General features: G+C 40.3%; 1 protein-coding gene across 8 annotated transcripts in view; it reads left to right on the plus strand.

Annotated features, from left to right (window-relative positions):
• FGGY (FGGY carbohydrate kinase domain containing) overlaps nucleotides 1-16,798 on the plus strand; it is a 144,319-nt gene that overhangs the window by 25,461 nt on the left and 102,060 nt on the right. For 3 of the 8 annotated variants that reach the window (XM_072419365.1, XM_072419363.1, XM_072419367.1), the window contains 3 exons: nucleotides 868-970; nucleotides 5,211-5,415; nucleotides 11,818-12,023. In XM_072419365.1, the coding sequence (XP_072275466.1) occupies nucleotides 5,409-5,415; nucleotides 11,818-12,023 (213 nt within the window). In that variant the 5' untranslated portion in view covers nucleotides 868-970; nucleotides 5,211-5,408. Of the gene's footprint in view, nucleotides 1-710; nucleotides 971-4,467; nucleotides 4,769-5,210; nucleotides 5,416-11,817; nucleotides 12,024-16,798 lie in introns of those variants that run through there. The other 5 variants (XM_072419370.1, XM_072419369.1, XM_072419366.1 and 2 more) reach the window with 4 other exon arrangements.

A 16,798-nucleotide genomic window follows, 5' to 3' on the forward strand; every position in this document is an offset into this window, starting at 1 on the left:
GAGAGTGCCTTATAATCGGGGAAACAGGGTATATATATATATATATATATATATATATATATATATATATATATACACACAGAATACCAGATCTAATTGCATTGCATTATTAAACCTGAGATCAAACTGGAAAAATTGAACGTGACTTATCACATGACATCTGAGTAACATTGTCAGTAATTGGACCTTCATTCCTGTCCTGATGAAACAAATACAACAATGATTTCAATATTTGTAGGTAGCTGTTGTATTTGTGATTTGCTGATATCAATAAATATGATAACATTCTTATGGTTTCCTTTCAGTTGCTGTGTCCCCATCTATCCATGTATTATCTAACACGGTGCTATTGAAGTCATACTGGTTCCTAAAAGGATTTTCAGTGATTATTCTTTTGACAGTCCAGCCTGGGGGTAATGCAGCCCTCCCGGGCAATCTGTTGGTTGTCAGTAACAGTAAAAAGATTAGAAGCTCCTTGTCCAAAATACACATTTATTTTCCACACCCGAATGCTTCTCCTTTCCTCCGATTCCTCACACATTGTATAAGAGGTTGGGTCCTTGAGCGGCGATGATGGAAGGTTTCATACGCAGGTATTTCAGCTTTCAGAAATATATCCTAGTAAACATTAATCTGCAGGATTAGAAAAAGAGAAAAACAAGATTATAAAATAAATCTCACAATCACACCCCTGACGACAGCACAACCTCCCTTCTTAGTGCAGCTAATTGTCTGACAAGAGAAATTCAATTCTGTCTTGTCGGAAAAAAGGCAACAAAGTCTGGTTCAGCAAATTTAATGTTTCATTGTTTGGATGTTTTCTGGGGATTTAAAATTAACTGGTTTGTCTTGTTTTTTTGGCTATAGACATTTTTCAGGACGATAATCAGAAATCGGCTACCAACGTTCACCTGGCAGGATCCAATGAGGAGCTGAGGGCCACAGGTGATGAGAATCCCACCCCTGTGATGTAAGTGATCAAATAATATAATATACATAAGTATGGATGTAAAGAGGTTTACTATGGGATTCCAGCTTTATGAGGAAATGGGGGGCAAGATATTTCCTGGTATATATAGCCAAACCAGACACGTAGAGCTACATTTTATAACTACATTGGTTATACCTTATATCAACAAATCTAATTCAAAGTTAACCCATATATCCAGATTCTATTTTTAACAATTCCCAGCTACAACATTCATGGTATAACTTTATCTATAACTTTATAATGATGATTTTGATGCATATAATGAATACTATAATATTATTATCATTATTATTAAACAGGATTTTTATAGCACCAACATATGACGCATCGCTGTACATTAAATAGGGGTTGCAAATGATAGTCAGATACAGACAGTGACACAAGAGGAGAGGACCCTACCCGGAAGAGCTTACAATCTAGGAATGTATGTGTTTGATTGAGCATGTGTATATATAATTGTAACTGTAATTCTATCATTTTTACTATGTTTGTCTAACTTTACAATATTTGAATCTAGCACTTTGTCCATCTCGAACTTCCCTGAGGAAACCATTAAGGCGAAACGCGTCAGTATTACTGAGACACTAAGGACCTTACGTGTATTAATTTCAAGTAACAAATGTATTTCCTTTCTGTTGTTTTATACAATTTAGCAGTGATTTATGTCTAGTTCAGACTTTCCAGCAAGGTCCTAACAAACCATTGGAAAAACTGAATTCACGTTTTTGTACTTTGCACTATATTATGTGTGATACGATCCTTCTTGAAATAAGTTTAATTCTATATAAGTAGCCTCTCTATTTTCGCAATCCTTTACTTATGGGTGGGCTCAAAACTACAGAATATAGGAACAAAACCACAACCCTCCTTTTCTTGATATTTCATGTAATAGTTTGCTTTTCAACAGTAATTCTTTACCCCGGTGAACCATCCCAAACCCATATTACCATCATGGAAGATTTTCCAGTCCCCACTCATCGTTAGTCACGGTGTTGCAAAACTTCCTTTTTCTCAGATTCCATTATCACCAATCATATCCATACTGGTGGCTATAATCAAAGTTTCATGGACTCTTTGCATGAGACTTAGGCAGACTTTTGTAATTGTTTCCAATGACAAAGAGTGACAGATGAACTAATGAGCACTGTACACACAGCGTGGTTCTGTTCAATGGAGAGTAAGCAGCACCCCGATGTGGTCCTCTTTATTGACTTGTATAGCGGTCATTCCCCATCAGTCATTCATGGATATGTCCTGATGGATCCATGAACGACGTTGGCTGTCCACATGTCAGATTCTTGCTTGAAATGAGCACAACCAATCATATTGGATGAGAACCTCTGACATGTGAACAAATATACAGACAGAAGGATCTTTATCCAGGGCAATAGCACAAAAACTTGAGGATCAGGCAATGAATTGCAGCCCTGAATTCACTTTAAGGTTCATTAATGAGGTCAGGTGTGCAATGCTAAGATCTAAGTTGCAGTGCTGAATTTTGAAATCCCTCTCCAGGATTCCCAGCTCACCTACAAAAAAAAGATCAGGAAGTCAGCAATGCCTGAATGAAAAACCTAATGTCTGAAGCAGTAAGGAAAGGTTTCCCATAGGCATGTAGTATTAATTTTTGGCTGGGCTGGGCTTTTAAATATTATTTTTTACCAAGAATCAAAATTCATTGTCTGATGCAGAAAATGCCTTTTATGGTGTTTATATGAATGCAATGTTGAGCCCAGTGAAAGGTTCAGTCCGGATTCACCAGGCGTGCATTACAAACCCACTTCAAAATGGTAACATTGTGTTTCCTAATTGCTGGTGTATTCTGCGTCTGGCCGGATTATAATGTGTTCCAGAGTTTATGTCTAACATACAGGAGGAGTCTGTTCAGAGAACCAGACACATGGCACAGGCTACAAATTAACTCGGAGTAAAGGAAAATGTTTAAATGTGTTCTGCACAAATATTTAAAGCCGCTCCGTCTTCTGATTAACCAGATCTCACCCTGCCACCTGTTACTGGATGGAAAATCACCTGAAGCTCCAAGACAGGCCCTACCCAGAGCCAAATTAAAGGAAAAAATCAATGGCTTAATTAACACTGACAGGTCTGGTGATTAACCCTGAGTTCTACCCCATGCATTGGTGGAAGGCGAAATTGAGGGCAGTCAGGAAACGGCTACATGCAGCGCCTGGTGGCCAGCAAATAAGAGCCCCTGCATACCCAGGGGGTTGGGGGCTATGTTACAAATCACTAAACCCTTTGCCTTAAAATCCCTTCACATTACTTTTCTGACCTGATAAATCAAGTTTTCTGACCTGACCCCCTTAGCTGCTATCTTCCAATGACCTACTAATGACTTCCTCACTCATAACCTCATCACACGTATGGCTCCAAGACTTTTCTAGAGCTGCCCCGACTCTCTGGAATGGTCTTCCTTATGCTATTTGGCTTGCTCCTATTTTTGCACATTTAAAAGAGCTCCCAAAACCCAACGCTACAACCTCACCTACCCATCTTCTTCTGTCTCCTAAACCCTCACTACTTCCCACCATTCCAAATCCCCCTCCTATTGTGTGATACTTTCCCCACCTCCTAGATTGTAAGCTCTTCTGGGCAGGGTCCTCTCCTCCTCCTGTGTCACTGTCTGTATCTGTCTATCATTTGCAACCCCTATTTATTGTACAGCGCTGCGTAATATGTTGGCACTATGTTAATACTGTTTATTATTATTAATAAAAATAATAATAAAATGTTTGCGTGGCCATGGCATGGCTGGCATATTTTGTTCCTTTAGAACAATAGGAATGTTAAATATGCAGGTCAATTTTACCATCAGACAAAAACTGAACAGCTACTTTTCATTTCATAATTATTATAATGATTTTCAGCATTGTTGGCCAGGAAAACATTCTTCTATTCTTGTACAACTACATGTTGAACAAGGGGCAGAAACAACAAAAATCATGAAAAATCATGGGCCTAGTAAAGTTAGGGCTTTTTTGGATCCTGGTGCCGGAGCAGTCATGTGGTTTGGAGCAGGGGGGACATAGGGACATGCAAAGTGTGTCACTGCACGAGGACGCCAGACCCTTCCTAGCCAATAGGGGTCCCCGCAGGGGCACAAAGTGAGTTTAACAGGCACGCCTGGAGTCTTATCTGCACAAGGTCCCCCAGTTGGCTATTTCCACCCCTGCTTTTGAGGTTCATTGTTTAGTACATTAGGGTGCCACTAAAAATAAATAGCACTGCAATATGCTAATGCATGTAATTGCAATAATCTGTACGTTACCTTGCATGCACATCAGAGCTTTATTGACTTGTGCATTAAAAAATAAATGGCAGCACAGCCCAGTGTTGCATATGAAAAAGCATTGTGGTATCCTGAGCATGTGTTTCAGCCTTTAAACTAGATCAGAGGCATATATGAAAAATAACGACACATGGTGCATAATCTTAGCCAAAACGTTTGCTTTTAAAATAAAAAAAAATGGTAACAGGTTCACTTTAATTACAGGATTCACCAACGTCGTCACACAAAAACGAAAAACTTGTTTTTCCTAAAATGTGAAAGACAAAGACTTCACAAAGTTCTCGCTGACTTCAGCACGCCTGGCTGGGTCTAAGTACAGGAAATAATCAGCCAATCAGGGCTGAGTTATAACTGACCAATCAGGAGGAACTTTACAGTCATTCTAAAAAGCCTGAAACTTCAGAGTCACAGGAAGCAGAGGAAAGAAATTGCACTTTGCTGTGTTTGTAACTTTTCATTGCTGGCAAGTAAGTGTCCCTGGAATTAACCTTCTTTTCTGATCAGGTTGATTCCAATAAAAGTTTGGTGTGATTGGATAAATCTAGAAATCTGCCAGCAGAATATTCAGGCTTAGGATCCTCTTAGATTGTAAGCTCTTCGGGACAGGGTCCTTTCCTCCTCCTGTGTTACTGTCTGTATCTGTCATTTGCAACCCCTATTTAATGTACAGCGCTGCGTAATATGTTGGTGCTATATAAATCCTGTGTAATAATAATAATAATTGGGCAGATCAGAAATATTGGGACGATCTATGGAGTCACAGTGCTGGGATTTCTGCAGAATTCTAGCAGTCTACCGGAGGACGATGTGATTGGCATATTGTGTTGTTCAGTCCAAGAAGAAAAGATGAAACAGATTAGCAATGAAATTCTAAATTTGTAATTAAATGTTTTAAATCTTCGGTTACAGCATTGGATAAACTTACAGAATCCAGGAGCCAGTCAGACCAATGTAGAAGCCCAATGGCCCATCTGCAGTTACAAATTACCCATCTGAGTTAAAGGACAACAGCACTGTTATATTTTAATGGGCACATTGTGCCCGGCTGTTGTGTGAGTGCCAACCTTGAACCTGCAATCTTCAGCAGGCCAGTGACAGATCAGAGTGATGGAAGGTAAGTGTGAAAGATTGGAAGATATCAAAGGTAGGTATGCAAGGTAGACATTGGAGGTAGGCATGGAAGAAAGGTGAGGAGGGTAAGCATTAGAGGTTGGCATGGAAAGTAGGTGTGAACTGTAGGCTTTGGAGATTGGCATGCAAAGGTGGTGTATAGGGTAGGCACTGGAGGTAGGCAAGGCATGTATGTGTGGAGAATAAGCATTGGAGGTTGGCATAAAAAGTGGGTATGGAGGGTAGACAATGAAAGTAGGTGTGGTGGGTAGGCATTGAAGATTAGCATGGAAGATTGGTGTATACGGTAGGCATTGGAGGTAGGCATTGGAGGTAGGCAAGAGAAGTATGTGGGGAGGTTAGGCAATAGTGGAAGGCATTGGAGGTTGGCAAGGAAAGTGGGTATGTAGGTTTGACATGGAACATAGGTGTGGAGGGTAGACATTGGTGGTAGGCATGGAAAGGAGGTGTGAAGTGTAGGCATGGAACTAAGGCGAGTAGGGTAAGGGTTGGAGGTTGGCATGGAAAGTGTGCGTGGAGGGTAGACGTGGAAAGTAGGTGTGGAGGGTAGGCATCAGAGTTTAACATGCAAAGGTGGTGTATAAGGTAGGCAATGGAGGTAGGCAAAGAAAGTATGTATTGAGGGTAGGCATTGGTGGTAGGCATTAGAGGTTGGCATGGAAAGTGGGTATGGAGGGTTGACGTGGAAAGTAGGTGTGGAGGGTAATCATGGAAAGCTGGTGTATAGGATAGGTATTGAGGTAGGCAAGGGAAGTATGTGTGGAGGGTAGGCATTAGTGGTAGGCATTGGAAGATGGCATGGGAAGTGGGTATGGAGGGTAGATGTGGAAAGTAGGTATGGAGGGTAGGCATTGGAGGTAGGTGGGGAAGTAAGTTCACCATTTGCCTTATGTCCTTTACCATAAAGGGAACCTGTTATGTAACCCAGTTGTAGGAAAGTAGTTATGGAGTTTAGGCGTTGGAGCTAAGCATGGAAAGTAGGCAGGGAAGGTAGGTAGGAAGGCATGGACACTAAGTATGGTACAAACCTCGTGCCCCATACCATAGAGTGAACCTGTTATGTACCCAGTATGCAAACTGCACCTCCATGTGTCACATGATTCTGGTAAACAATTCATCAATTTTTTTCTTTAATAATGAATTTTTATAATTAGTCATTACACCCAATGTACAGTTTGCAGAACTCTTTCCCACTGCACCATAGAGCAAACCATTGGTAATGTAGCCCTCCCTGGAAATGTGTAGAATAACAATGAGGGGGAATAAAACCTTAAAGCAAAACTATAGGTGGGCCACCCTTGATAATCACTTATCTCTGCCAGACCACCCCTTGACGTCACTAAACATTGAAGTTATATATTACAGCTCTGTCATGGACCAACCACAAGTAAAGTGAAGACACAACTACACACTAATAATGGCATCATTGTTCATTCTTCATACCAGCCATTTCACACTGCTGTTTTTTGGGTCCATTTGGAGCTTTTTGGGGCCCTATTTAATACAGACTACTTTCCCTTATATATTTTGGCAGCTCATTGCTTCAGGAATTGTTTTAGGATTTATCTCTGTGCTAAAACATTGCAGATTTTATATGAAGTTTAGAACTAAACTGCTGTTATGTTTTTCTGGAATCAAAGCACACCTTGCACCTCTGGTTTTATTTATTGCATTAACCTTTTTGGCTGCAAAGTCTTCATTTAGTGGTGTATAACTTTTTTGGTAGTTTATAATATATTTGTATGGAGGTCTGTGCATTGGATGGCAAAAATTGAAATGAGGGACAAAAGAATTGGATCCATTTCAGACTTTGACGGCCCATTTCAGAGGTTGTCGGCAGCATTGTACAGTCAGGTCAACTGTGCTCCCACGGAATGATTACGGACTACTTTGTGCACGCGTTTGCACACATTTTCAGCGCGGTTCCTAGAGGCCTTATGTTGCTTTTGGCCTTTTGATTTCTTTCTATTAGAACCACACTACAAGGGCCACATGTGCCAATGCTTTGACCTGTAGTCTAGTTTGCTACCTCTAGGCACATTGAAATAGTTTGCATGGGAATGACTAACCTTGTGGTTTTTCAACACTGCATAAAAGGGGCTTAAGGGTCAATAGGGAGATATGCTGACCCTGAAAAAGCACCCAATGTTCATTGACTATTTGCTTCTTTCAGGTCACCAACCATTAGGTCAAATATAGATCACAGTCCTGGATCCTGGACCATCAAAAGTAAAGCTATATACACGTCTGATTTCTGCATAGGTTGAATGGTTGTGCTTGTTTCAGGGAAATCGGACATTTGTGCACTGGTCCCCTGACGTCGTTTATGACGTGCCATGGCGGATTGATGAACAACTGATTGGTAATGTTCACTTTGCACTCCTATAGAGCAGAGCACAGCAGGGTGCCACTCACTCANNNNAACTGAAAATAATTTTTTACATTAACTTTAATTTTTTTTACATTAACACAGTCCCTTTGTAACTGATTCATGGACAGAGGTGTAATCATTATTACTAGACAGAACTTGGCTGTCCATGAGAATGAAGTGTATTGAGGTTTTGGTTTTGGGAGTAATGTGTTGTCCTTCGGGTGTAGCATTGAGACTCCCAGTCCTCGTGTCTCTGAGTGTTTGCTGACCGTTGGCCGGCTGCCTCTGTAGACAGGTACATATTTAATGTTGACCGAACTTTTTCTTAAAACAGCCATCAATATTTGTTTTGTGGTATGACTTCTGACCTTTTTCAAGGGATCCTTTGTAATGTCAGAAGAAAAATCTTGATCTTTATATGTACAGCAGGATGTGGAGGGCTCATGACCCTTCTATAGAAAAACCAAATTCTCAGCCTTTTTTTCCATATTCTTCCCTTCTTAGGATCAGTTTGTTGTAAAATTTGGATGTTTTGTGGTTTTAACATGTTTCCTGTCTTAGGGCATCAACTGAAAACCTTAATAAAAACGAGTGATCCTCCATAACCAAAAGAGTTACTGTTAAATGGCATTGCCAGCCTTTGCGCCAGGGTTGACGTCTTTGCATGCCATATCTGATGAATATGAAGACTCCACAGGCACACAGAAAATTATTAGCAGTGATCCCTTTATCTGTTTCCTCTGTTCTTTACCTCTACCTTTCACGAATACAAACAGGAACCTTTGGCTGAGTTGTATTTTTCTTTTTAGGGAGCACTGTGTCTTCTCCAGACCATCCAGGTAATGCTGTACTGCACCACCCCACTTCCTTGTCCGTCATTTGGAATCCCCTTTTGCTTAGGCAAAAGAATAGTTCTCAAAAGCACCCGTTGTTTTTTTTTTGCCTAGATATTGCTACAGTAGGGCACATACAAAAGGGAACAATATGGACAGGTATCTCTTTCTACTCACTCAAATCTTGCACCTCACCTGTTGGTGCCACCATAAGGACGGTCTAGACCACCATAGCTAAGAAGTCGCCCTGGTCAGAGAACAAGAAGAATACAGTGGATGTGGCTGAGGTTTACATATTGAGCACTCTAGCTGGTTCTACCATACAGATGGCCTAGGTCACCATAGCTAAGAAAAGGCTCTGGTCAGACAACAATTATTTATTGGATTTGGCTGAGATTTTCATATTGACATAACTCGCTAGTTGGTGTTCCCAGTACATTTCTCCTCTTGGTGCCACCATAAGTATGGCCTAGACCACCATAGCTAAGAAGTGGCCTTGGTCGGAAAACAAGAATAATACAATGAGATAGAGATTTACATGTTGACACAAATCTTTGATTGGTGTTCCCATCACACCACGTCTGCTGGTTCCTTTGTAAGGATGGCCTGGGCCACCCTAGCTTGGAACTGGCTCTGATCAGACAAGGAAACAATGGATGTGGTTCAGATTTTCATATTGCCACAACTTGCTTATTGGTGTTCCTATTACACTTCTCCTCTTGGTACCACCGTAAGGATGGCCTAGACCTCCATAGCTAAGAATTGGCCTGGTCGGACGTTAAGAAGAATACAGTGGATGTGGTTGAGCTTTACATATTTACACAACTCCCTAGTTGTTGTTCCCATTACTGGTTCCTCCATAAGGATGGCCTAGGCCACCATGGCTCAAAGGTGGCTCTGGCCAGAAAAGAAGTCTGCATTGGATGTGGCTGAATTTTACAAATTGACACAGCTCCCTAGTTGTTGTTATTCTGGGTGCCACCTTGAGGATAGCCTAAGCCACCATAGCTAAGAAGTGGCTCCGGTCATACAAGAAGAATACAATGAATGGGGCTTAGATTCTCATATTGACACAACTTGCTAATTGATGTTCTCATCACACTTCTCCTGTTGGTGCCACCATAACGATGGCACCAACCATAGCTAAGAAGTGGTTCTGGTCAGACAACAAGAATAAGACATTTTGGGTGACAGTGATTTACATATTGACTCAGCTGTCTGGCTAGTTTTCCCATTACACGTCTCCTGTTGGTGCCACCATAACATTGGTCCTGAACCACCATAACTTAAGAAATGGCCCTGGCCAGACAACAAGAAGAAAACAATGGATGTGGTTCAGATTTTCATATTGACACAACTCACTAACTGGTGTTCCCATCACTCCTCTCCTATTGGTGCCACCATAAGGATGGCCTAGGCCACCATAACTAAGAAGTGGCTCTGGCTGAGCAACAAGTATACATTGGATGTGTCTGTGATTTACATATTGACGCAACTCGCTAGCTGGTGTTCCCATCACTCCTGGTCGCCACCAACCAAAAAATTCCAAGATGTGTCCAATCTGGATACCTAAAAGCGTATTTTTTACATTTTAATCAGTGTGCACCTTTACGCACATTTTTTTGGAGCAAACCAGGGGTCAAAAAACCCCCAAGCTGGCAGTCGATAAACAATTGCAGGGCAGATGGGAGATAAAAAAAAAAAACGATTCGGACAGATAAAGCGGCCGTATTGACCGTCTCTTGGCGGTGTCAGACGCTGTTTTGCATGCAGACAAGATTGTGTTCCTGCGCCGATGTCCTTTAAACAACCTTTGTGGCCCAGAATGCACTTAACATGCACAGAAAACGAGAAGGCGGGCGTTGATTTATTCTTCCTCGTAGTGTATTCCGATGGAGCTTTTTAAGAGTTGCAGCTTTTGGCGAAGGCTGACAGGCCAATCTTAATTAAGATTCATTATACAGAGAGTCTTAGGGAATGGAGGTCAGCAGGGCTTGTTGTGGAGTCGACGACTGGCCCCTGCCCCTCCCGACTTTCAATCAAACGTAGACGAGAGAAGAGAAGAGTACATTTCCAAATTGATTTTTTTTTTATAAATTGCTCTTATTGCCTGATATGTGGAGATGGGGGAAAAAAATGAAAGCAGACGTTGTACGTGGGCCAGATCCCAAGTGCATGCCGTGCGTGATAAATGCATTAAATCCCCCACCCTTTGTAGCTTCAGACTAATGCTTTATAGATATATACTCAAGCCAAAAAGCCAAATAGACAGAAACTGATACTGTATATAGGAACTCTTCTACTTAAATATTCCTCTCTTGTGCTATATGGCTCCAACGACAGGGGAGGAACACCTTGCAAACCTTGCAGACTGTGTTCCATGATCATTACTACTACTACTACTACTACAACTAGAAATCAGTTTAATACAATATAAATGCATCAAAAAGTATGGAATTCAAAATAGAAAAAACTACCCCCAGGGCCTTATCTCTCTGTGCAGAATCCATGGTCTCTCTGCAAAGATATAACAAAGCCCTACTGCTATTCAGACCTATAGCTCTGCATTAAAGAACCCTCATGCTCCCAGATGAAACTTTAGCTCCACAGAAAAAAAAGTATAAAATTAATATTATTAATAAACAGAATTTATATAGCGCCAATATATTACCCAGTGCTGTACATTAAATAGGAGACACAAATGACAGACAGATACAGACAGAGACACAGGAGGAGGAGAGGACCCTGTACAGAAGAGCTTACAATCTAGGAGGTGGGGCAGGTATCACACAATAGGAGGGGGATATGGAATGGTGGGAAGTAGTGAGGGTTTAGGAGACAGAAGAAGACGGATAGGTGAGTTGAAGCGTTGGGTTTTTAGGGCTCTTTTAAATGTGAATAAAGTAGGAGGAAGCTGAATAGGACGAGGAAGACCATTCCAGAGAGTGGGGGCAGCTCTAGAAAATTCCTTTTTGATTAAGATTTTTCTTATTAATATTAATTTATATAGCCCCATCATGTTCTGTGGCATTGTACAATAGACAATACATCGTACAAATTGTGCAGGAGATACAGAAAAGTCCATTGGATAACCCCAAAAATCATACACAGAGGTAGAATAATGATTTGTATACATTGTAACATTTGTACAATGCTGTCTTCATTTTTATTTTATTTTTAGCTGGAATTACAATGCAGAAGGGTGAAGAGACGATGTATTACGTTGGTGTGGATGTGGGAACGGCGAGCGTGCGTGCGGCTTTGGTGAACCAGGCTGGGACGGTGGTTGACCAGGCAGAAGAGCCTCTGGAAATTTGGGAGCCTCGTCCTGACCACTATGAGCAATCGTCTGCCGACATCTGGAAGGCTTGCTGTGCAGTCACCAAGGTATTTATAGAAATTGTTAGAAATTGCCGGGGAGACAATACTGTGATCCTTAGAAAAGGAGATTTTGCTGCATTCCAATCCACAACCTGAGAATTAATAAAAGCAGGAACTTGCCTTTGGTTATGGTAATGAGTATCAGTAAACCAGTATATTTACCATATAGAGTAGTAATTCTATTCCTAAATATATCCAATTCTGAGAAGCATCTTACCCAATTTGGCTGCACAAGCTTGTGCAGTGAACAGCGTTAAGGACTGAGGACGCCTAAGCTGGGCGAAACGCGTCGGGTAACAAAGCTGCGTACAGACACTCACTTCATTCGTGTTCCTTATCTGTATCAGTTTGTTGAATGCTACACGTTAGGTTGAAGGAGCCACCAAGTAGGTGATCTGTGTCTAGCTGAAATGGGTACCGAACCTCAAAAAAGAGGCAGTACCAATTAATACTGTTGATGCAAACAAATATTGTTGGACCTTTGATATGTAAGAACTATGCCTAATACAAAATAATTTTTTGCCATTAAACCCTGTCTTTCGATTGTTTCTGTATATACAGCACCCAAATGATCATACCAGACTGCATTGTGGGCTCTGATCACTTATGTCTAGAATGGATGTGTTGATAAATATCAGTGGATCGATATTTGTCTTGTGTGTCCTATCAAAGTACATCCGATAGTAATTCTGATCAGGGAAAGTGATTGCAAGGGCAGAATGGGTGCACCAAATTTCACCAGCTGAATCAATTTATGGGGTTCATGCAATCTAAAAAGTAAATACTCACTTAATCCTCACTTCCATGGTGCCGCATTCATAAAAGAATGATTGGAATTTGTATGGTGTTATCACTGCTTGGACCACTGCACTGTATTTACCCAAAAGTGGCAATCAGAAACTCCATTTGGAAGTGGCTTACGTAGCGGATTCACCTCCATTGCGTTTGGATTTGTCTCATGACAAACCCTGGTGAATTATAACTCCAATGATCTCCAGTATAACCTATGGAGATCACCAAAATTGCAACCTGCATGGGTCAATAGAAAGTGGCAGCCAGGTCTGATCGTCACTCATATCAGTTGATTGCTACTTGGAGCGAGCACATAAGTGGCATTTTAATGGGCATCCAATAAATTGCCCTTTTTTTTTTTTTTAAATATGACCCAATGAACAAATATTAAAACCTGAATTTTTTTGTATAATACTTTTCACAGAAACCATCCCACATGACTAAGCAGAATTGCATTTTAGTTTTGCAATTGAAAAAATTGTGAAAAATGATCAAACATTGAAATCACCATTCACCTGGCTTGCTGTAGATATACAGTTCTCTAGCATGGGAGATGACTCGGAATAATTGGGAAATTATGGGGAGCATCGAAAATACTCACATTGCATGCTGGACGTTTTACAACATGTTAGAAAGAATCTCCATGACTTGGCATGGCATGTATTCTCTGTGGTCTAACTGTCATAGATGCCATTCCTTGCACTGACCATGGACAGCAAGCCTGGAACAGCTGGTGACGGCTCTGTAATTTTAGATGTTATCAGTGCTGTAAATGTGCCGTTTTGGATAAACAGTTGTCCACAAGGGCACAGAGAAATGATATGCATGGCCCAGCCCACCCTACTAAAAGGAAAACAACCCTATTATAAAAATGTAAAATTTATTTAAAAACAAATAATTCCTTTATGAGAGTTTACAGTCCAAAATCCTGTTATCATGTTATACACAAAGTAATCAAAAAACTTCCTTTACCCCCATGACTGAGCCAAATCCTCCATTTGTGTCTCAAAATCATCCCCTCCCAGACACTGCAGTTCTCAGTGGGAGGGTTTTAGTGTTGTCAATTCAGAAAGAAGTAGGCGGGACTGGGTGTGGCTAGGCACTGATTGACAAGCTACAGCAGTGTTTCTGAACCAGGGTTCCTCCAAAGATTGTTAGGGGTTCCTTGAGAAATGAGCAGTTTGCGCCTCTCAGGTCACCAATGATCTTTTTGGCTATCTGTAAGGGTGACATTCTTTCCAATGGCCAGCAATGTAAGAGGAATTCTTCCCACTGACCACCACACTAAAATACTGTGAGCTGTGGCTATAGTAATGATAGAGGGGATTCCCTGAAGACCTAATTTATTTCAAGGGTTCCATTATGGTAAGAAGTTCAAGAAACAATGAGTGACCGACTTGAGTCAGCAATGACAATGCTAAGAGCCAAACCACCTGCAACTCTTCTCCTCCCACAGTAGTACAAGGAAGCACATCCTACATGAGTGACAACTCTGCTTTGAATTCAGGAGCATTGCAGCATTGTTGTCCCCATTACAAAACTTGCATTAAATGGCCTTCACTATATATTATTATAGACTATGGGTGTACTAAAAGAAAACAGTGCAGATAGCATTATATATTTAAGTTATAAATAAATAAAATAAAGGTTTTATAAGTTTTGCAGCACATATTTTTTTATGGGGGTCATAGTTCTGCTTTAAAGTGACTCATGACTGTCATCAGAAAAAAAGGATCTTAAAAAAAACACTAAAACGTTATAATATGGATTCTCTAAGAAGGAAATTGGTGCATGCTGCAAAACTAAAGAATTCCTCTTTTTTTTTTTTTTTTTAATTTTTTTTCCACCACTATAAAGCAGAACTTACCTTTACCTTGACAGATCCCTCAGCCCCTTTGGAGCTTTCCTGGATTGGTTCCCATGCTGTCCTAGAATCCTCTTTCGTCTTCGACGTCATCGACTGGCACTGCACAGGCGCGAGATCAGATGGCATAGCCTTCTGTACATGGGGAAACAAAGAGTGCCAACCTCACTGCGCATGTGTGAGATCGGATCTTTTTTTTTAGGAAGAAATCCCTTTTGTGCATGTCCGAAATTAGAGGGCATAGCCTTCTGTACATGGAAAAAAAATGCCGATCTCACACATGCGTAAGGAGCAGAAAGAGGCCTCCTGGAATATGTGATGCCCTCTCCTACTGTGTACCGCCTCGGTGGTAAAGACTAAATGGGTTGTCAACCCTTTTATGTAAAGTAAGAATTTTGGTGATAGGCCCACTTTAAGTAATTAAGTTCAAAGAAAGCATTGAGATTGCTGGTAATGAGCTGTCCTTGTAAAAAGTCCCTGACCCAGGCAAAGTTTCCAAAAAAAGGTTAGGAATGGTATTTCTTTCATTTGTGGATTCCATTCATTTTTCTTTTCCAGAAAAAAAATATTTTTTTTTGTTTAAGCTGGCAATAGAAATCTTTATTATTTAACCAATTAAATATTTTGTGATAATCTATAAGAAAATGGGAAAATACTACTTTATAAACAAAGGACTGAATTATCACGTAGTATTTATTGTTTTTTATGTAAAACGCATTGGCAGAGTTATTCATGTTACTGAGAAAGAATATTAAGAATTATTCTTAATGGGGATTTTTTCAGTGTGTAATAGTAATTAAAATAGATATTAAAAATCACATCATAACATCATTCTACTTTACACAGACCAACTAATCCTAATAATAATGTATACAAGTTATATAAACTCCATTATTTTGTATACATTTATAAATTATTCTCGTTATCGATGCTTTTCAGGCTTAGGCTTCATCAAAAGAACAGATTAGAGGGATTTTCTACAATTTTTCAATGTTTTTCTTTTTCCATGATTATATACAAAGAATAAAGCAATGATAACTTACTCTAGAGGACAAAAGGATATATCACAAACACCCTCATCAATCACCAAGGAATGATAATTGTGAGGAAAGGTATATCACTCAACAATACTCAATACCATCTCTTAGCGGGGATCCCTAGATTTATTCTTAATGATTTTTAATGAAAGCAGGGTCACCCCTGCACCACCCTTCTCTTGAGTTTCTCGCTCATCCTTTCCTTACTTATCTAGTCCTTGATAACTGAGAATTCTTATACCTCATCCAACAAATACAGTGAATACGTTCCCTGCCCATGATGAACAAATCAGAAACGGTGAATCAATGCAGAACAAAACTGTAGCAAAAACCTGAAAGGGGTACTAATTCTATATATATATATATATATATATATATATCACACACACATACATTATATATAAATATATATATATATATAGTTTTGGCATTACCTATACTTCTAAGTCAGAATTGACAAAGTTCACAGACATTCACTGTCCTTAGTCTAAAATTATTAAAATGAGCTGAAGTTAGGCATTAGTGGAAGGTGCAAAGTCCGATTGGGGGCTGAACGTCCCATTTCGGAAAAATCTCTCTATGTGCTAATGCCTGGTTTTAGATGAAGTTCGTGTTACTTCCTCCAGCCAGGTGTGGTGCAAGAAGATGACTCACCTTTCCTGCCCTCCTTTTCTGGCTCAGTGGGGCAGCATGGTGGCTCAGTGGTTAGCACTCTGGCCTTTGCATCCCTGGGTCCCAGGTTTATTAATATCATCTAGGGCACTATCTGCATGGAGTTTGTAGGTTCTCCCCGTGTTTGTGTGGGTTTCCTCTGGGGGTTTCCTCCCACATTCCAAAAACATGCAATTAGGTTAATTGACTGTAATTGTAATAATGGCATATGACTATGGTAGGGACATTAGATTGTGAGCTCCTTTGAGGGACAGTTAGTAACATGACTATGGACTTTTTACAGCACTGTGTAATATGTTGGCGCTATATAAATACTGTGCAATATTATTAATGATAATTGGCACATTTCCCCCAAAGCAAAGCCCAGCTCCCTTTTTTTTCTTTTGACATTAGATGCTTATTAGCTTTAAAAAAGA

Source organism: Pyxicephalus adspersus, chromosome 8, assembly GCF_032062135.1.
Source record: "Pyxicephalus adspersus chromosome 8, UCB_Pads_2.0, whole genome shotgun sequence".
Classification (NCBI taxonomy): domain Eukaryota; kingdom Metazoa; phylum Chordata; class Amphibia; order Anura; family Pyxicephalidae; genus Pyxicephalus; species Pyxicephalus adspersus.